This window comes from Lactuca saligna, chromosome 1, assembly GCF_052625555.1.
Source record: "Lactuca saligna cultivar CGN05327 chromosome 1, ASM5262555v1, whole genome shotgun sequence".
Classification (NCBI taxonomy): Eukaryota; Viridiplantae; Streptophyta; class Magnoliopsida; order Asterales; family Asteraceae; genus Lactuca; species Lactuca saligna.
The window spans coordinates 76754860-76778087 of record NC_136417.1 but is presented as its reverse complement, the minus strand read 5'-3'; the positions used below and the strand labels follow the sequence as shown (position 1 = coordinate 76778087).

General features: G+C 31.4%; 1 protein-coding gene and 1 pseudogene across 1 annotated transcript; one reads left to right on the top strand and one right to left on the bottom strand.

Annotated features, from left to right (window-relative positions):
* Window positions 1-5330: 5330 nt before the first annotated feature.
* LOC145008742 (F-box/FBD/LRR-repeat protein At1g13570-like) lies at window positions 5331-7626 on the bottom strand. The gene is made up of 3 exons (XM_078967355.1): window positions 6790-7626; window positions 5693-5857; window positions 5331-5621 (listed from the first exon to the last, which is right to left on the bottom strand). The coding sequence occupies exons 1-3, from the start codon at window positions 7624-7626 to the stop codon at window positions 5331-5333; spliced, it is 1293 nt and encodes a 430-aa protein (XP_078823481.1).
* Window positions 7627-20069: 12443 nt separating this feature from the next.
* LOC145008734 (F-box protein SKIP2 pseudogene) lies at window positions 20070-22262 on the top strand (annotated as a pseudogene).
* Window positions 22263-23228: the final 966 nt, after the last annotated feature.

Below are 23228 nucleotides of genomic sequence, written 5' to 3'. Positions count from 1 at the left end.
TTTGTATAATACGGGAATATCAATGCGTATTTTTATATGGACAAATTCCATAAAAAAGACTAGGTTTTCACTAAATTAAATTTTAATATTGCGTTATTCTTTGTCTCAAATCCGAGATTCCATTTACCTATTTGTTTGAATTTTTACCATTTAGCCGGTCAACCATGTTGACATGTGAATGCATGATTACGTGACTCTATTTGGTAATATCATATTTTGAATATCAAAACTGATAATATAAAATATAGTAACTTCTATAATAGTTATTCAAAATATAGAGACTTTTATGAAGTTTCCTTATCACTACTACTTTTGTGATATGTATCCAAAATTGGCCTACTAAGTTATGAGGTTTGTAAGTTTCATATACTTTATCATGTAATCATGGTATATTTTTTTGGTTGTTATATTCTATGTACAATTTATCGATGCATATCTTTGACTCCACCCCCTTTAATTCTGTTATGTCATTGTAATATTTGGTACAGATCATTTGAACAGACTTCCGTTCCTCTCGGAATTTGAATCGATGCCTTATCTCATCCCTCGTGAAAACCCTCGGTCACATATCTACTTTATATGTCCTAACCTATCTTAGTTCATTCACCTGTTTACCTGAGAAACCAATCACCACCACCATCACTTCATTCACCACTCACTCATCACTTGGCGCCCTCTCCTTATATAATGAACAACTAATAGACTAATCTGCCCGAAAATTGTCTATTATCGCTTCCGATTCTTACATAAGCTTCTATAGAACCATATGATGAACAACTTTGAAGAAGAAAAGGGAGATTTGGGTAAAACTGCCTCCATCTTTTAATGTTTTCGGTGATTACGGTGTAGAAAGGAATGAAAAAACATATGGATGTACTTGGTTCTTGGAAGACTCTTTCATTCCCTCGCTAAAAAAATCCTAGACACAAACCACTTACCACCATGGTTTACGTCTGTCACCACCATGGTTTACGTCTGCCACCACCAGAGCAGCATCACAATTTACCCTTTCCATTATTGGCATCTCTTTCTTTCTCTTAGAAGGCCTAAATGCCACCACAACCAGCAACTCACTACATCCCGTCACCGTTGTTTCGGCTTGTAGTTCGTTCTTCAGATGGTTTTTCTTGCAACATATATAGAAATATTTAGTAATTTAAAATTTTTGTGCTTATAATGGTAAGATATATTTTATATTTTCACGTTTATAATTATGTGTGCATGTTTATGATTGTTTCAATGCTTAAACATATCAAACAAAAAGTTATATCAAAGTGAGCAGAATTTATATGATATACAAAAGTCATTAAAGTGGCAACTAGAAGGCATAGGTAACGGTGGTGGAGCTAAGAATTTTGATACAGGGTATAAACTTTTCCCATATAATTTCACCACTATAAATATATGTTTGTTTCAGCATGTGCATGAGAACCGGCAAAATCAATACTCATATATGTTTGCAATAAGTATCTCTCTCTTCGCAACTTTCTTTTTAATTTTTTGTATTTATTCTTTTTTTATGACCAACAAAGTTCTGTGATTTGTTTATATTTGTTTTGTAATCATATTTTACCTCTATTTAACATAAAAGTTAAAATTAATAAGATTAGGCAACTTTGTTTTTTGGTTGTATGTTTTCTTTTTTCATGACCAACAATGTTGTGTGATTTATTTATATCTGTTTTATAATAATATTTTACGCTTATTTAACATAAAAGTTAAATCTGATAAGATTATGTCACAGGTAAAAATGGGTGATTATATGCATGTTTTAGAAGTGGTTGGATTAGATAAATTACAAATAATAGTAAGTTCTAATGTTTTAGTTTAAAATAAATTCTTAGATAAATCTAACAAAAATTATATTATTACATTAATAATCTTCTTTAAAAAAAAAAAGATCCTGAAGTTTGCTTGTATTAATGAAATAAATATTTGGAGGGTCTTTAATCCTACCAATCTATTAAAATGTTTTTTAGATAAGTTTGTTGAACTTTATAAATTGACCCTTAGATTATCTCCGTCCGTAACAGAATGATGTGTCCGTCGACAAAAATATAAAATAAAAATAAAAAATATCAAAACATACCAATAGGTTTGAGCCAACAACCACAAGTTGTAAACTTTTTTATAGATAGGTGAATACACGGCAGCACATTGCAATATATATATATATATATATATATATATATATATATATATATATATATATATATATATATATATATATATATATATATATATATATATATATAGGGCGTGTTTAACACATAACGTTTGAAAACTTCTACCTTCTAGAGTTTGGCAAAACGATGCATTTTGAACAGAAAGTTTTGTTTGACACTACAAGTTTCTAGCATTTTGTTTAAACAAAACATTACAAATCAAAATACTATTTCGTGTAGCATTTAGCAAAAAAGCTACAAGTTACAAGCTACGTGCTACCCGCTGCCAGCTAGTTTGTCGAATGGGTCCATAATTTTCTAATTAGTTTCTTATAGTAATTATTATCTATTTTAAAGTTAATATTAACTAACTTAAAAAATATAAAATATAAAACCTTTTCCATGGCCTTCTTTAATTAGAAACGTAATTTTTTTATAACACTCATTTTGTTATCAAATATACATTATAATTATTAAAAAAAATACAAACAATGGATTAGTTTTTTCTACAAATTGAGATCAGTGTTAATAAAGTTTTATATAATTTATTTTTTTTGGAAGTTAGAATAAAAATAATAAAAATTTTAACTTTTTTGAAAACGGAATAAATTCTTATGTTTTTTTTATTCAAAATGATTGGTAGTGGATTGTTAAGGTGGTGAGATTTTGGGTTTAACTAGGTTATGCAGATAAAAGAGAGGGAAGTTAGTTGGCTAACTTTGTAGAGCTGACAATTGGTCGATTTGGGTTTGCGTTTGGGTTCAAATCATCAAATAATTGGATTGAATATTTCAACTCAAACCAACATGTTTGTTAAAATAACTTGATATTTACAACTCAGCCTAACATTTAAAATAATTAGGTTGTCACCGGTTAGATATATTTATGTAGTTCTCAACCCAACTTATTAAATAAATTGGTTAAACCTTTTAAAAATTTTAAAAAAGTAAATAAATTAACTAAAGATTACACTATTTTAATTAGTTTCAAACTTAAATAAAAATTCAAATTATGAAAAAAGTAAAATCATAATTCACAAATACAAAGAAATTGTTCAAATGATATTAAAAATATTTAATTTTAAAGTGATTATGGAATAATCGGTGTCGTCGGTGCCAAGAAAAAAGATAGGAATTAGGGTTGTATTTTCTTAAAACATAAATAATAATATAACATTGTAATTTCTAAATTAATACTTAGATTAATACATGATAATATTTAAATAATTATGAAATTATATATATATATATATATATATATATATATATATATATATATATATATATATATATATATATATATATATTAACGTTAAAGTTAAATGGGTTGATGGATTGAAAATGGGTTGATAATTTTTACCCAACCCAACCTATTCAATTAAATGGATTAGTGGTTTCACTCAATTAACTTAAATGGGATGAAAATCTCAACCCAACCTGCTAATTTTGATGGGGTTTGGGTTGGGTTGGTGTGTTGGGTCAATTTTTGTCGGCTCTAGTTTTGGTTGAGAATGCGATAGTCTTAACCTTATCATATTTTGAAAATAAATCATTATATCGTTATTTATATAAACTGTAACGGTTAAGTCTTCAAACAAGTAAGTTAACTAGATGTTTGCATTAAGAGTTAAGACCAATAAGTCCAATTAAAATTATTGTTAAGCATCAAGTATACCATTGTGATTGGATCAATCACGCAAAGTTATGTGTCATTGTCTAGAAGCATATTACCTAGACAACTTTACATGTTACGCCCTCATGAAGTATTAGTTAAAAGATAAGTCTTTGTTTTCAATGATGTGAGTATATTACGTTGTTTGTACACAAAATCATATGTTTTCGATAGAAAACTGTTTTTTTGAAAGGAACCATTCGTCATCGTCCCTTTGCCTGGGTACACATTTACCAAAGATAAGTAATTGCTGATAGAAAACTATTCCGTAGAAAATAACTAACCCCCTTTTTCCCCGCCCCAATACCCGGTTAAAGTTCTGGAACAAGTTAAGATGTTACCGTTATTTGGAGTTAACATTCCAAGTGATTAATTGCAATTTGCAAGGAAGCGACACAAATAGATTTTACTTGGTTAATACTTAATGGATTTTTTTGGTTAATCTAATTTTGAGGATCGCAAGAACTAAAGAATTATCAATGTTTTATAACTTGGTTAATACTTAATGTATTTTTTTGGTTAATTTAAATGATTAATTACAATTTGCAAGGAAGTGACACAAATGGATTTATCAACTTTTGTGGATTGTTAGAACTAAAGAATTATCAAATAGTTTGTAGTTTGTTAATACTTAATGAGTTTTATGGTTTGATATGATAGTTGCAAGGAAACTACACCTACAATGATTTTTTGTGACTTATTCTTTATACTAAATTTATAATGCATGTATTTGATACATATTAAGCATTGAAATTTTCCCAAATTTAGAATGTTTGTATTTTTATTACAAAACCCGCCGTTTTCCCCAATTGTGTTTTATCAATTTTACCTTTAAAAACCATTGAATTATTTTATTATTATTATTATTATTATTATTATTATTATTATTATTATTATTATTATTATTTTACATTAAAGTCATCATCTTTAAAAAGCAATGGATAACATCTTAAAATTTTTCACAAGTATCATATAATCTTTACCATGAAGGTGCTAAAATTGTCATGTTGATAATTTAACCACAAAGTCTCTATAATATTGAGAAGCATGTGAAGGGCTCTTTCGTGCATTCAAGAACAAGACTCTGAAGCAAATGTGAGATTTTTATTTACAGTTAAAAGACAGAAATATCAACCTACTTTCAATGTTTTGTTTATTAATTATAGCCATTTGTTTTCAAGTTTTCTTATTATAACATTGCAATTCAAAAAAATACACAATTATAGCATTGTACTTAAAATTTTGAAAAAAAAATCACAGTTTTTTTTTAGAGATTATTGCAGTTGATCCTATGATCTTGAGACAACAATAAACCATTTGAAGTAATGTAAACTAAAAAAAATCCATCATACTTGACAAGTCTATCGAAAATCACCCCATGTCAAACAACAAATCAAGGGGAATAAAAAGAAAAACAACCAATTCCACTATGTTTACAACAATTAAAAGCATAAAGCTAAACAACAATTTCAAGTTGAACATATTCTTATAAAACTATTTCTCGGGATTCAAGTAGATCATTTCTGCTTTTGGTGATGCTCGAGGAAACCTCATAACATCTTTAGCAATTCCAAATCTTTTTCGAATATTCAAAGCTCCAATTGGTGTAATGGAGATCTTCTCAAGATTAGGTGAATGAGCAAGTAGAAGCTTTATAAAAAGCAGTTCCACTTCTAATCCTTCTAAGCATGTTATCTCCACAGTCCTTAACTGTTTCAATGTATAGTCCAAGCAGTTTGGAGCTTCCAAATGATCTAAAGCTAGGCCCACAAAATGTCGAGGCTCCTGAAAAAAAAAAATTCAACTCTTGTGACATATAAAATAAAATATATTTTTAGGATTTTTTAGTTAACAACCTCAAAGTGCACACGTAATGTGTCTAGATTTGGTGAGTTTCGAAGCAAACAAAGAGCAACATTAAGTTGATCCAAATCACCAACTTGAAAATCTTGCAACACTAAATGTTTTAAGCTGTTCATCGATAATGGAAGCCACTTTGGAACCTCTTCTGCAGACAAAAACTGTGAGATGAAAGTGAGATTTTAACTTGCATAAAAACGTGAGAATTACATCTAACGAGGGTTTTAAGACGGTGTGTTGCAATGAGAGGGACCATTTTTGTAATTTTTTTAAACATGGATAATTTCTTTCATTTGTCTTACACACACGGACCATTTCTGTAATTTTGTCATATATATAGGCACCATTTAGATAACTTATCGTTTCTGTAATTGTGTCACAGAGGGACCATTTCTGTAGCTTTATTTTACACAGGGATCATTACTATAATTTTGTCTATTTCCTACAGAAGGACCATTTCTGTAATTTTGTCTTAGACAGAGATCGTTTCTGTAATTTTCTCACAGAGGGACCATTTCTGTAGCTTTATCTTACACATGGATGATTTCTGAAATTTTGTCTATTTCCTACAGAGAGACCATTTCTGTAAATTTGTCTTAGATGGGTATCGTTTATGTAATTTTCTCACAGAGGGACCATTTCTGTAGCGTTATCTTACACATGGATGATTTATGAAATTTTGTCTATTTCCTACAGAGACCATTTCTGTAAATTTGTCTTAGATGGGTATCGTTTATGTAATTTTCTGACAGAGGGATCATTTCTGTGGCTTTATCTTACACAGGGATGTTTTATGAAATTTTGTATATTTCCTACAAAGGGACCATTTCTGTAATTTTGTAACAGAGGGACCATATCTGTATACTTTCTCACACAGGGACCATTTCTGTCATTTTGTAATTCAAACACAGGACCATTTTTGTAAAAAAATCACAGGGACCATTTGTGTCATTTTATACTACAGGGACCAAAAATGCAATTCACTAAAAAAACCCTATGCCTTGAATTAACCTTACCAAAAATGTATAACGTTTTGATAAATGTTATATGAAGATTAAATGGAAAGCATTTAAAGTTTACTTTCGTATAATACCTTAAGAAAATTACCCTCGATAAAGAAGTCTTCAATTCTTGTTAAGCTACTTAAAAAGCTGATGGAATTTATCTTTTCAACTCTAACAAAATCTTCGATTGACCGAAAAGATACACCAAACACAATAAGAGATGGATTTTCCAACAATTGGAGCAAATTAGCATCTGGACACGCGACAAGAACCAAATTCTTCATCTTTGTAGCCTTGATGTTGAAATTGTGAACATTCGTACACTCAAGAAAATTCAGATTCTTAAGTTGTGGTAAGTTCATCTGATTTCCACTTAAATTCTTCCCAAAATCAATATGCTGAAGAAAAACATCTTCAAGATTATGAAATCCTTCAAACTGAAGTGGTGGATTGAAAAAACAATTCTCCAATATCAACATTCTTAATCCTAAACATGAAAACACATGAGAAGGAAGCTCATAGCGTCGATTTGAATTATAAAGAGCGAGTTTTGTCACATTGTTTCTTGATAAGAACATCATCCATTCATCAATTTCTTCGAAGCTATCAAAAAACATAGGTGGTATATAGATTACAAATTTTGAGATTGGACCCTTGTGAAGGTTTAACACTTGATTTATGGTGCTTATATATTCATTGTAATCAATAGCTCCATTTTTTGCAATTTTTACATTGAAGTCGTTATCAAAAGTCAAGACCTTGATTGAGGTCCATTTGTACCTCCAATTTTTTGATATGATGCTTGTTTTTACAGCATCTTCAAATGGGACCCGCTCTAAGATTGAGTCTATTAAGTGCCCTGGCAAGTTACTGAGTCTGTCTTCTACAACACGAGTTACATACCTCCTTTTATGTTTCCCTGTCATTATATTGAAATGGGATATAAATCTAATGAAATTGCATGACCAAATAATATACAGGAAAAACCTAGCTTAAACCCTTTAATACTCGCTGAGTTGCATAATTAACAACTATCCGATTATGTTTCAAATCGTATGTAATAGATCTTCTCAAATCGGTTTTCTTGATTTATGTTTTCCAATTATACGTGATAATTGACAATGAAATTTAAGCATAAAGAGCATAATTCGACCAAAATCTCACAAATAAATCGACTCAACAGCAAAAGGATATCGACATTTGTTGTACGAGAACTAAATACGTGAAGGTTTATGAAGTAGAAACTTACCCATTCACAATGGAGATACGATCGGAGAGACCAAATTAGAATGTCAAACAATTGGGAATTTACAATTTAGGGTATGTTGCCCGCCTACCGGTCCCTAAATTAAATATCGACGTAATTACAAATTTTTTGTCTATATGTTTTAACATTTTTTTGTTTCGGCAAAAAGTGTCTCCGGGTAATATCGGTGAGGTGGGGGTTCATGTAGTGCTAACTTCAATAGAAAGGGTCAACATGGCATCCACATGATATTTCCAATTTAAATATATAGTATATACTTCCAAAAATCTTAGAACCTTGGTTTATTATTATTATTATTATTATTATTATTATTATTATTATTGTTTTGAACGGCAAATCCAACCTACAAAGAACATATTTCACCAAGTCTATCTCTAACTAGCACGATCATCATACACCTCCCAACACCACCCGTCCATCTCTCACTACCTCCATCCTTGAACTTGATTTAGAATTGAATTTAGAACTTGATTTAAAACTTGAACATGAATGTCCACCATGTATAGTACCATATATATGCTTAACGGGAAAGTTTCATGCTAAAAAAATCTATTTAATTAGATTATTTGTTCTTTTAGTTCATATATCCTAAAGATTCAAAAATTTTAACAACTTTTGAATTTACAACTCTTAAAAGCCAAACAATTTCTCATTACATAAATCCTAAATATTTATAGATTTAAACATCTTACGATCTAAATTTGTTGCTCCAAGCAACTTCATTTGAGTTAGACATAGATTTAAGATTTAAGGGAGACTCTCCATGGCGAATTCTAACTTCAGATAAAGATCGAGAACTAGGGTTTGAAGCTCAAGTGAAGATTTAAAATCTTGGAATCACTCACTATAACATTGAAGGTATAATCTATTAATACTCTCCTTTAATTTTAACCTAGGGTTTAGTCTCACCACCAAATTTGAATTTCATAGGTCATTAATGATTATGAGTTTATTTTGATGTTGGAAATGTACTCTAGAACATAATGAGGTTTCCATTTAAGCAATGAACGGTCAAATTCCAACTTCAACGATGGAATTGGAGTTTTTGCAACTATAACTTCACGATTGGGTTGTATATTAGCTTCTAGCAATGGTAAAAGATTAAAATCTAAATTATTTGAACTATATGTATATCTATATGTTTTTCTTAGTCATTATTCCATCATTTTCATTGTTATTGTATTGAACTTAGTGATTCCAGTGATGATTTACCATTGGAATCGAATGAAAATGATTTAGAAATAAAGTCAAGTATTAAAACATGGATTATGAATTCAAAATATTCATTCAATATAAAGCTAAAATGATTTTGATTTACTAAAGGATGACAGAATGGCATCAACATAACTCTACAATTGTATTTGGAATATAATGGAAAGTATGACATCATGACTTAGGATTGGATTTATGTTTAATATAATGGAAAGTATAACATCAACATAACTCTACATTTGTGACTTGAAACATAGAGTGCATGATTAATATCTTCATAATCACTACTAGAAAACAGACCTTTAATGACATGCTTTTTACGACACACACTGGTTAATGATACGCAAGAGGGTGTGCCCTAAAAATAATGTTAGATCTTTAGAAATTTGAAGTATTTAGGACGCGCATTTTTACATGCCCTAAAATTAGTGTCTAACAAAAAAAACGCAGAGGGTGCTTGTTAAAGGCATGTCGTCTAGAAATGTCGCTTTATAATTTTACAAACGAGCTCTTCAGCAACTAGCAGGAGTTTTGGTCTGGTGGTCGTGGTTCATCTGTCGAGCAACGAAGATGGGAACGCAAGCAACCATGGTGGCTCAATGATTGTAATCAATCGAGAAAGGGGAAGCACCTCTGGTGCGGGATCGATTTGACGAAAGGAGAATGGAGAAGCAGTGACGCTTCTCTTGTCTGTCGCAACTAGGGGGCCGCTCTGGCAGTCTCCTTGGCTGTTCAGGGGACTCAAGTAGTCCGATGGATCAGGACAAGTAGCGACCGGTAGATCAGAACGATTGATTTATTCATTAGGAGGAGGAGGTAATTATCGGTTCCCGGTGAGCCTTCCTTGGCTTCTTAGACTCCGTCATCGGTAGAAATTGGGGTAGATTAACCCAGGTGAAGTGTTTATTAATCCAGAGAAGATCATGATTAGTTGATAACTATTGGTATTGTCTATATTCTATAATATGATAATATCTATCTCTGCTACCGAATCACACAAGCTAAATACCTAACATTCATTATAGACATTAAAAACAAGAATTATTCCCCAATTTTGATGAACACTTATCTGATTATTGCGATCTCTGAACAGAAGAAACTTCAATTAAAATGTTGTATCACCAGAACTTTAACTATTAATATAACTCGTTAACATTAAATCACCTTCAATAATGTGGTAGCTTATATGTTAGTTTCTTCTGAGATAGAATCTGCTTAAACACATATGCTGCAAAACGCTAATACTTTTTTTCTATGGAATGTATTCAAAGCTCTGACAAGGAAGAACCTAATGCTGAAACAATTACATCTAGGTTGGGGTATCAAAGTTACTGGGATGTAACATATGCAGATGAATTGACAAATTTTCATGAACATAGGGATGCTGGTGAAGTTTGGTATGCATATCAAATATATATAGGTATGTTGGTTTATTGCAGGGGTAATAAAGACTTTTATTACCAATATATGAAACAAAACACAGCAAACTGGAATAAACAGTTTTAAAGAAAGGATAAAACTGGAATAAACATTTTTAAAGAAAGCTGCACATTAAACAGAGAAGATATAGTGAAGAAGTAGTAGGCACATGGGATAATTAAGGCAAAGTGTTCTTTATTCACTGAACAAAACAAATAAAGTTAGGAGTAACTAACAACGTACATTTTCCTGTGTATTTAAACTAGAGCTTAGCTAAAAACTAGGAAACAAATTTGACTAGATGTTGTAGACCAGGGACCACTTCACTGGCTTCTTTGATTTATTCTAAAGCTAATAAAAATGTGCATAAAATAATAATTATGAATTATTCTTAACATTTTCCCCATTAATTCTGAATTTCCTTCACTCCAATTAAGTCCTTCATCTCTTCATGCTTCACTCTTGCTAGGGACTTTGTTGCTTTCTGGCTCTTCCCACACACATGAGTCACTATAATTTCTCCATTTTCAACACACTCCCTGATAAAATGATACTTGATGTCAATATGTTTGCTCCAACCATGAAATACAGGGTTTTTCATCAGATCAAGAGCTGATTGGTTGTCTACAAACAGTGTCACAGGTGGTACTCTTTGACCTGTGATTTCTGCAAGAAGTCTCCTCAGCCATATGCCCTGACAAGCTGCCATAGTGGCAACAATAAAGTCATCTTCACAAGTTGAAAGTGCCACTACCATTTGCTTTTGAGATGCCCATGTGACCAAGTTTCCATTTACATAAAACGCCATTCCCCTTGTGATTCTTCTGTCATTTACATCTTTGGCCAAGTCACTATTAGTATAGCCTGAAATATTGATCTTTTCTCCTCCTTTAGAATAGACTAAACCATGGCTTAAGGTTCCTTTTACATATCAAAGGTTATATCAGGTCTAGTGTGACTGAGATACCTTAGGCAGCCAACAATGCTTCTATACTCAGTCGGGTTTACCAGCTCCTTATCTCCATCCTTGGTCAAAGAGAGTTTATGCTCCATTGGACTTTTGGTGGGATTGCAGTCTAACATGCGAGTTTTGACTAGAATGTTCTTGGCATAACCTTCCTGCTTTAATGTGATTCCTTTGTCTTGTTAGATTACTTCAATTCCCAGGTAGTATGATAGTAAACCAAGATGACTCAATTCAAATCTGGCCTTCATATCCTTCTTGAACTCCTTTATGTTTTCTGGATTGCTACTTGTCACAAGTAGATCATCTACATACACTCCAACAATCAGACCGCTTCCACTCTTTGTTCTTGTATACACAGAGTACTCCTGGGCACATCTTTTGAAACCCAAATTCTTTAGATATTTTTCTAGACATGAATTCCAAGCTCTGGGAGCTTGTTTTAAGCCGTATAGGGCTTTAGTGGGTTTATACACTTTTCCAGGTTCATCCTTCTTATCAAAACCTTGGGGTTGTGAAACATATACCTCTTCATTTAAATGGCCATTCAAGAACACCGACTTCACGTCCAGGTGATGCATACGCCACCCAATCGAGCCTGCAAGAGACAAGATGACTCGAACTGTTTCTATTGTTGCCACTGGAGGAAAAACTTCTTAATAATCAATGCCCTGTTTTTTAACGTAACCCATTGCAACGATCCTTTCTTTGTGCTTCGCAATCCTTCCACTTGGGTCACGTTTCACCTTGAAGACCCATTTTAATCCAATTGGCTTCCTTCCTCTTGGGAGTTGGACTAAGCTCCAGGTGTTCTTTTTTTTCTTTCAATTGAAGCTATCTCATCGTTCATAGCCTGTATCCATTCCTTCTTTCGGCTTGCTTCACTATAGCTTGCAAGTTCTTCTTCACTGCTCATCAACATGAGTTCGTCTGGTGGCAGTTCAATTTCATCGGTGTTTTCATATAATTCGGAGAGTAGGCGGTATCGTTTTGGGGAACCACCACCATTAGAGCTAGAGGCTGTACTTGGAGTTGCTTTGGCTGTTTTCTTCTCAGCCAATGACAGCAACAAGTCCTCAAGTATTCCTTGATAAATGGCTGCCAAAGCCAATTTATCCTTCTTCACTTCTACCGCTGTATTTGCTGTTCTAGGTTCAACAGCTTCCCAAACACCTTGAGCCTGCATAAATGCCCTCATTTTGATTGCCCAGGCAGCATAGTTTGACCTTGACAACATTGGATAATGCAGAGTGACCATTCCATCCTTTTCACCACTTCCATTGTTTCATGTCATCTCTTCACGAGATTGATATTTGGGCATGCCCCAGGTTTGCTTTGATACCAAATGTTGGTTTATTGCAGCGGTAATAAAGACTTTTATTACCAAAATAGGAAACAAAACACAACAAAGGAAACTGCATAGGGGACAGAAATTGATAAAAGACAAGGAAGGGTAAAACTGGAATATATAGTTTTAAAGAAAGCTGCACAGTGAACAAAGAAGATACAGTGAAGAAGTAGTAGGCACAGGGGATAATTGAGGCAAAGTGTTCTTTATTCACTGAACAAAACAAATAAAGTTGGGAGTAACTAACAATGTACATTTGCGTGTGTATATAATCTAGAGCTTAACTAAAAACTAGGAAACAAATTTGACTAGATGATGTAGACTATGGACCACTTCACTGGCTACTTTGATTTATTCTAAAGCTAATAAAAACGTACATAAAACAATAATTTTGAATCATTCTTAACAAGGTATTCACAATTTCCCGTCAATTCCGGAAACAAATTTGGAAACATAATCTTCAGAGAATAGAGAATCTCCTGTGAAATTCATTACTAGCTTTTATTTTTTTTCTAAATTAGATAATAAACTTCTTAATTGTACTTATAATCGTTCTCCTCAAGATACTCGTCTACTAATTAGTTATATAACCTTTAATGTGATGTTTCCTCTCATGCATATCATTTTAGTAAAACATCGATTCGAATATCCTGAGCATCCAACAACCATGAGCGACGATTATACTCCTCTTCCCAAGTGATAATTGTCAAAGATTTTTAGTCTACTTACTTGGTTACTTCCTCACTAACTGTGTACATCAATATAGGGTAGTGAATGCCTATTCTTTAGGTGAGTTGATACATAGATATGTTCAAGGGAAATAGAATCCATTCCAGGACTACTGCATTCCATGAATGTCCCTGGAAGCTTACAACAACTTCCTCCTAGCATAGAACCGAAGAATTAATCAAGCTTTTCTTGTTCAATGTTCGGGTTTGTGGGTATTGTCAAGGATTTTGGTTTAGTAAGGTTTTAGTGAAGCTTGAAATACTTGGGTTTATGTTAATGTTTAATTGTACTATTAGAAGTACTTTTTTAATTGTTCTATTAGAAGTACTTTTGAATTACTTTTCTTAAATCCCTTGTCTCGATACTTCCGTTCCGACTAGATGAGAGTCATCGATGAAGGTTTGATTTTGTTTAAATAATCTTTGGTTCATTGATATAACATGCAGACTAATAAGATTTCTTGTACAACTATTTAGAAATATTAACACATGTACCACATGAAAGCAAAAATTAAGTACAAATAAGAACAATATTGTAAGGGTAGCAAAGAAAATAGGTAAAATAAGCCGGTTTTTCGTATAAAGCTGTCAACATAATTTCTCTTTTACTTAATATACATATTAAAACTTACATCAACAGAGTATTATTTTTGGTTGCAATTGTCTTCTGTCTTCGATGAGTAAATATTTGTTCATTTATTTTCAACTTGTAGCTATGAATCTTGTAAAGAGTTGATAGTTTTTTACATTTCGTACTTCAGAACGCACCTTTTTTTATTGGTCATCATGTAATTTGATTTCCAGAAAACTCTTTTTCTTTTGTTCCTTTTTTTTTTTTTTACAATTCCTGTTAGCTTAGTCATCTATTTTAGCGTTGTTCATTTGGTGTTGTCTTATCATTTCTTGTTTGCACAAGAATCTGTGTTATACGGAACTTCCTTAACCTTATTTTATGACATGGAAACTTGAAGTAACTTATGTCAATTCTTGCATCTGATTAAGTTTGGAATCAATCTCTCTGTTTAATTTGGCACATTCATCTTTCGAATCCAATGTTCTCAATTTTTAGTGTAGATTAACTAGGTATTTTTCTCGCCTTTAATTTATATTAACAAAATTATGGAACATATTTCTTATGTTGTTATTTAGTTGTTGGATCCTAATTGTTTATCGTGCAATTTTGCGTTGTGTGTGGTAAAAATAAGTTGGAAAATGATACATAATCCATAAACTATGATAAGCTTCTTGAATTTGGAGGGAGAAGATAGTGAGGATTTCATACATAGTGAACACAGTGAACACCACTAGGCCGCCATGATGGCAGTAGGTTGATACTTAACATAAGGATTAACGAATTTATACAACTATTTATAAGATACAAACTGCACAGAAGCAACAGTTAATTATAATGTACAAAAATGCAAGTGTCTCAATGCATGTAGGTGAAATAAGAGGGTATTTAAAGGAGAGATTCAACAGAGAGATCTCACATTTTCTAGTATTAATCTGGAAACATAGTCTCTTTCAGTATGTATACATGTTAAAAATTTGAATCAAGAAAGTCATGGCCTCGCTGTAATTACCTGGCCAAATTCTTGTAAATCATTGTTGTTCACTTAGTTTTAAAATGTTGTTGATGAGGTGATTTTAACAAAAAAAATAAACCATTTGTTCCATAGAAGTGTAGAGAAGGGCTTTTTTGGTACTAGAGAATGCCATCATTCTTGTGTAAAGGATATTAAGCTGGAAACATAGTCTCTTTCAGTATGTATACATGTTCAAAAATTGCACCAAGAAAGTCATGGCCTCGCTGTAATTGCCTGGCCAAATTCTTGTATATCAATGTTGTTCACTTAGTTTTAAAATGTTGTTGATCATGTGATTTTAACAAAAAAAATAAACCATTTGTTCCATAGAAGTGTAGAGAAGGGCTTTTTTGGAACTAGAGAATGCCATCATTCTTGTGAAAAGGACAAAAAATACTTAGTTTGCAAGGATGGTGATTTTGGACATATTGTAGTAATATGAATGCCGAAAAAGTTAATCGTAATGGGCATTTCTTAAACATATTATCCATGAAAAAAATCCAGAAAGTAAATGTAATCTTAATATGCCTACAAGGATGAATATGTAGAGCTAAACTGCAATGTCATTGAACATTCTTACAAGATTACGATGTGGGATTCAAGTAGATTATTTCTGCTTTTAGTGAGGCTCAGGGAACTGTATAACATCCTTACCGATGTCAACACCACAAGCTCCACACGGTGTGATTGTAAACTTCTTAATAGAAGGGGAATCAGACAGTAGAAGCTTTAAAAAAAGTATTTCAGTTCTTGATCCTTCAAAAACTGTCATCTTCACAGTTAGCAACTGATTCAACGTACAGTCCAAGCAGTATGGAGTTTCCAAATGATTCAAAGCTGGACCCTCATCAAGTTCTGGGCTCTGATGAAAACATAATAAATTCAACAGCTGCTTAGCATCCAACTCATACAATATAAGGAAAATAAATATATTTTAGGCACTCATTAATTTACCCACTCCCAAAGTTACATCCAAAGACTTTCCACATTTGGCGAGTTCCAAAGAAAACATAGACTTTCCACATTCAAACACTTTAAAATCTTAACTGGATATGGAAGCCACTTTGGCATATTTTCTTCGATAACATCCTGCCAGATGCAAGTGAGATTTTAGCTTACTAAAAAATGAGTATCATATCAGACAAGAAAATTAGGAGCAAGAGCAAAGGTTAAACATTTAAATTTTACTTTTCTATCATACCTCAAGAGATTCACCATCGATAGAAAGAAATTCAATTTTGGTCAAGTTATTTAACATGCTCGCCAGATTTATTCATTCAACTGGTACCAAACCCTTTATGGATGCCTGGAATTGGAATGAATAATATATATCAAGATTAATAATGTATGGACTGTGTAATAATTGGAGCAACATGCCATCTGAAACAATTGACCCATTGATTCTGAATTAAAACTCAAATACCCCACAAACGATCTCCACCTATAAAAAAATATCTCAATTTTCCGTCAAACTTGATAAGCATCGATGCATAAACGATCTATATCCAACCCATATACAAAGTTGAAATTTTAATGTGTTACCCTTATTTTTAGGGTTGTTATTTTGTATAATACCAGAATATCAATGCATATTTTTATATGGACAAATAACATAAAAAAAGACTACGTTTTCACTAAATTAAATTTTAATATTGCGTTATTCTTTGTCTCAAATCCGAGATTCCATTTACCTATTTGTTTGAATTTTTACCATTTAGCCGGTCAACCATGTTGACATGTGAACGCATGATTACGTGACTCTATTTGGTAATATCATATTTTGAATATCAAAACTGATAATATAAAATATAGTAACTTCTATAATAGTTATTCAAAATATAGAGACTTTTATGGAGTTTCCTTATCACTACTACTTTTGTGATATGTATCCAAAATTGGCCTACTAAGTTACTCATGGTTTGTAAGTTTCGTATACTTTATCATGTAATCATGTTATATTTTTTTGGTTGTTATATTCTATGTACAATTTATCGATGCATATATTTGACTCCACCCCCTTTAATTCTTTTATGTCATTGTAATATTTGGTACATATCATTTAAACAGACTTCCGTTCCTCTCAGAATTTGAATCGATGCCTTATCTCATCCCTCATGAAAACCCTCGGTCACAAATCTACTTTATATGTCCTAACCTATCTTAGTTCATTCACATGTTTACCTGAGAAACCAATCACCACCACCATCACTTCATTCACCACTCACTCATCACTTGGCGCCCTCTCCTTATATAAGGAACAACTAATAGACTAATCTGCCCGAAAATTGTCCATTATCGCTTCCGATTCTTACATAAGCTTCTATAGAACCATATGATGAACAACTTTGAAGAAGAAAAGGGAGATTCGGGTAAAACTGCCTCCATCTTTTAATGTTTTCGGTGATTAGGGTGTAGAAAGGAATGAAAAAACATATGGATGTACTTGGTTCTTGGAAGACTCTTTCCTTCCCTCGCTAAAAAAATCCTAGACACAAACCACTTACCACCATGGTTTACGTCTGCCACCACCAGAGCAGCATCACAGTTTACCCTTTCCATAATTGCCATCTCTTTCTTTCTCTTAGAAGGCCTAAATGCCACCACGACCAGCAACTCACTACATCCCGTCACCGTTGTTTCGGCTTGTAGTTCGTGCTTCATATGGTTTTTCTTGCAACATATATAGAAATATTTAGTAATTTAAAATTTTTGTGCTTATAATGGTAAGATATATTTTATATTTTCATGTTTATAATTATGTGTGCATGTTTATGATTGTTTCAATGCTTAAACATATCAAACAAAAAGTTATATCAAAGTGAGCAGAATTTATATGATACACAAAAATCATAAAAGTGGCAACTAGAAGGCATAGGTAACGATGGTGGAGCTAAGAATTTTGATACAGGGTATAAACTTTTTCCAGATTCAAAATAATTAGTTCAAAGAGTTTCTTAACATTTATAGTGGTAAATCGAATATATATATATATATATATATATATATATATATATATATATATATATATATATATATATATATAATTTAAGCAATGGTTACAGTTGAATCTGTCTAGTCATGTATTGAAATCAGTCAATACCATTATTATCAAGATTTTGTAAAAACACATCCTTTGAAAAAAAAAGTGACTAAACAATCGTTTACATGTTGATATTCCATGCTATTCTGTAACATATTTTTGACATATTCCGAAAAGCTCTTTCTACCCTTGTAGTAACCGTAAAAGATTTATTTTATATAGTTATCATATCCCGTATATTAAAAACATGGTATCATTCTTTACATGAGGATAGAATAACATAGAACATGTTTATAAATAATGTTTTTATATATAAAAACACAATTTTTTTTTTGAGATGTTATAGTACTCCACGGCCCCATATAACTTCACCACTATAAATATAGGTTTGTTTCTGCATGTGAATGAGAACCGGGAAAATCAATACTCATATATGTTTGCAATAAGTATCTCACTCTTCGCAACTTTCTTTTTAATTTCTTGTATTTATTCTTTTTTTATGACCAACAAAGTTCTGTGATCTGTTTATATTTGTTTTGTAATCATATTTTACCTCTATTTAACATAAAAGTTAAAATTGATAAGATTAGGCAACTTTGTTTTTTGGCTGTATGTTTTCTTTTTTCATGACCAACAAAGTTGTGTGATTTATTTATATGTGTTTTATAATAATATTTTACCCTTATTTAACATAAAAGTTAAATCTGATAAGATTATGTAAGAGGTAAAAATGGGTGATTATATTCATGTTTTGGAAGTGGTTGGATTAGATTAATTACAAATAATAGTAAGTTCTAATGTTTTTGTTTAAAATAATTTCTTAGATAAATCTAGCAAAAATTATATTATTACATTAATAATCTTCTTTAAAAAAAAAAAAAAAAAAAGATCCCGAAGTTTGCTTGTATTAATGAAATAAATATTTGGAGGGTCTTTAATCTTATCAATCCATTAAAATGTTGTTTAGATAAGTTTGTTGAACTTTATAAATTGACCCTTAGATTATCTCCATCCGTAACAGAATGATGTGTCCGTCGACAAGAATATAAAATAAAAATAAAAAATATCAAAACATACCAATAGGTTTGAGCCAGCAACCACAAGTTGTAAACTTTTTTATAGATATGTGAATACATGGCAACACATTGCAATATATATATATATATATATATATATATATATATATATATATATATATATATATATATATATATATATATATATATATATATATATATATATAGGGCGTGTTTAACACAGAACGTTTGAAAACTTCTACCTTCTAGAGATTTGGCAAAACAATGCATTTTTAACAGAAAGTTTCGTTTGACACTACAAGTTTCTAGCATTTAGTTTAAACAAAACATTACAAATCAAAATACTATTTCGTGTAGCGTTTAGCAAAAAGCTACAAGTTACAAGCTACGTGCTACCCGCTGCCAGTTGGTTTTGTCGAACGGGTCCATAATTTTCTAATTAGTTTTTTATAGTAATTATTATCTATTTAAAAGTTAATATTAACTAACTTAAAAGATAAAAAAATATAAAACCTTTTCCATGGCCTTCTTTAATTAGAAACGTAATCGTTTTATAACACTCATTTTGTTATAAAATATAGACAAAACTTCAAAAATGGTCCCTGTGGTTTTCAAAAATATCAAGTTTAGTTCCTAAGTTCAAAAAACCTCACAGATGGTCCCTGTGGTTTCAAAACTTTTAACAAATGGTCCTTTTGGCTAACACCGTTAACATTTAACCGTTAAGTGAAGGACATTTCAGTCATTTTACCACCATAGGGACCATTTATGAAGTTTGCCTTAATTTTTTTTTTAAAAAAAAAGAAAAAAAATTATTTAATATTAAAGGGCTCCACCCTTCTCTCTCTCTCTCTCTCTCTCTCTCTCTCGCAAGATCAAAAAACCCACCTACCCTATCATCTTCTTCCCATTTTTTACCTGCAACTGATGTAGGTATGGCCGGCTTAGCGAAAAACTGCAAGGGTTTGAAGAAATTCTCTTGTGGATCTTGTATGTACTGTGCTAAAGGCATAAACGCCCTCCTCGATAGTTGTTCTTATCTCGAGGAGCTGTCTGTTAAACGATTAAGAGGCATCAACGGCGGAGGAGCAGCGAAGTCGATTGGGCCAGGGGCGGCGGCTTCCTCGCTCAAAAGTATATGTCTTAAGGAGCTATACAACGGCCATTTCTTCGGACCTTTAATTAGCGGTGCAAAAAAACTGAAGACGTTGAAATTGCTCCGATGCTTAGGCGATTGGGATAGGTTATTGGAGACGATAGCGACTGCAGATAGTTGTTTGGTTGAAGTTCATCTGGAGAGACTACAGGTAACCGATGTTGGGCTTTCATCCCTCTCTAATTGCTCCAAATTGGAAATTCTACACATCGTCAAGACACCAGAATGCACAAATACTGGGGTTGTCGCCATTGCTAAGCACTGTAAGTACTTAAGAAAGCTTCACATCGATGGATGGAGAACAAACAGGATAGGAAACGAGGGTTTGACAGCGATTGCTAAACACAGTGCAAACCTTCAAGAACTTGATCTAATTGGGGTCAACCCTAACTCAGCAAGCCTAGAAGCAATCGCTACAAACTATCAAAAACTAGAAAGATTAGCTCTATGTGGAAGCAAAACAATAACTAATGGGGAAATTTCAGGCATAGCATGAAAATGTGTTGCTTTGAAGAAGCTCTGTATAAAAGGGTGTCCAGTATCAGATGAAGGAATCGAAGCTTTTGCTTGGGGTTGTCCTAATTTGGTGAAGATCAAGGTAAAGAAGTGCAAGAATGTGACTAGTGAAGTTGGAGATTGGCTACGAGCTAGAAGAGGATCATTGGTGGTGAATTTGGATGTGTGTAAAGTTGAAACTGAAGCTGTAGATGCAATGTTTACGAGAGAGAGAGAGAGAGAGAGAGAGAGAGAGAGAGAGAAAGAGAGGGGGGGTGGGGCCCTTTAATATTAAATATTTTTTTTTTCTTTTTTAAAAAAAAAATTAAGGCAAACTTCATAAATGGTCCCTGTGGTGGTAAAATGACTGAAATGCCCTTCACTTAACGGTTAAATGTTAACGATGTTAGCCAAAAGGACCATTTGTTAAAAGTTTTGAAACCACAGGGACCATTTTTGAAGTTTTGTCTAAAATATACATTATAATTATTAAAAAGACAAAATTACATAAATGGTCCTCATGGTTGACAAAATTGACCAATTATGGTCCTTATGACGAATTCTTTACACAGATGGTCCTTGTGGTTTCAAAATCTTGCAAAGACGGTCCTTTTGACTAACGGTGTTAACTTTTTCAGTTATGACCTATGTGAAATGACATATTTGCCCTTCATGCATAAGGACGCTTTATGTAATATGTTTCTACCATAGGGACCATTTATGTAATTTTCTCTATTATTTATTATTTTTTTATTTATTTTAATTATATATTTAAGGATTTTAGATTTGTTTAAATTTATTGTTTTATATATATATATATATATATATATATATATATATATATATATATATATATATATATATATATATATATATATATGCTAATATTTTTTAATGTTTTGCTCAAATTATTTTTTCTAATCTTTTTGACATTTTCTTCAAGTAAATTTATTAATGTTTTTTATTTTGACATTTCATTCGAATATTATTTATTTATTTATTTATTTATTTTGACGTTATGTTCGAATACATTTTTCAACTATATAAGGTTGTATAATTATTATTTTTGTAAACTAATTTATTAACATATTTTTATAAAAAAGTGTAAAATGTATGTTAAACGTGAATATGATTAATATAGATTAGGTAGACATAGGCTAAGCTGAGACCGCCTCACAACGTTGCCGAGAACGACCAAGTCATTTCACATTAGATTTAAATGTAATTATTTCGAGTTTTTTTTTTTTTTTTTTTTTTTTGTTTTTAGCAGTGTTGTAAAAAATCAGAACGCAAGGGTCTTTAATCAGTAAGGTAGCGCTAAGGGATTAATCTGAGATTATACGGGACCTAATTGTGATTTTTTACAACACTGCTAAAAACCAAAAAAAATAAAATAACTCGAAATAATTACATTTAGATCCAATGTGAAATGATCAAGTCGTTCTCGGCAACGTTATGAGGCGGTCTCAACGTAGCCTATGTCTACCTAATCTATATTAATTATATTCACGTTTAACAAACATTTTACACTTTTTAATAACAAATGTTAATAAATTAGTTTACAAAAATAATAATTATACAATCTTATATAGTTAAATATTTGAATTAAAAAGTAATAATTATATAACCTGATAAAAGAAAAAAAATGAAAACATAATTGAAAGTGAATTAAGTTACGAATTATAGTTACAATAGCCGTAAAATCCTTTAACAAATATAAACATACTATATGTTGAAAAATGTATTCGAACATAAAGTCAAATAAATAAATAAATACATAAATAATATTCGAATAAAACATCCACATAAAAAACATTAATAAATTACTTGAAGAAAATACCAAAAAGATTAGAAAAAATAATTTGAACAAAACGTTAAAAAATGTTATATATATATATATATATATATATATATATATATATATATATATATATATATATATATTAAACAATAAATTTAAACAAATCTAAATACTTAAATATATAATTAAAATAAATAAAAAAATAATAAATAATAGTGAAAATTACATAAATGGTCCATGTGGTAGAAACATATTACATAAAACATCCTTATGCATGAAGGGCAAATAAGTCATTTCACATAGGACTTAACTGAAAAAGTTAACACCGTTAGTCAAAAGGACCGTCTTTGCACGATTTTGAAACCACAAGGACCATCTGTGTAAAGAATTCGTCATAAGGACCATAATTGGTCGATTTTGTCAACCATGAGGACCATTTATGTAATTTTGTCTATTAAAAAAAAAGACAAACAAT

Excerpts from the sequence above, each read along its gene's own strand:
- LOC145008742 (XM_078967355.1), bottom strand. The coding sequence starts at position 7,626 with ATGACAGGGAAACATAAAAGGAGGTATGTAACTCGTGTTGTAGAAGAC. Across the intron at positions 5,858-6,789 it reads TCGAGGGTAATTTTCTTAAG|TTTTTGTCTGCAGAAGAGGT; the intron begins GTATTATACGAA and ends TTCATCTCACAG. Across the intron at positions 5,622-5,692 it reads CATTACGTGTGCACTTTGAG|GAGCCTCGACATTTTGTGGG; the intron begins GTTGTTAACTAA and ends TTTTTTTTTCAG.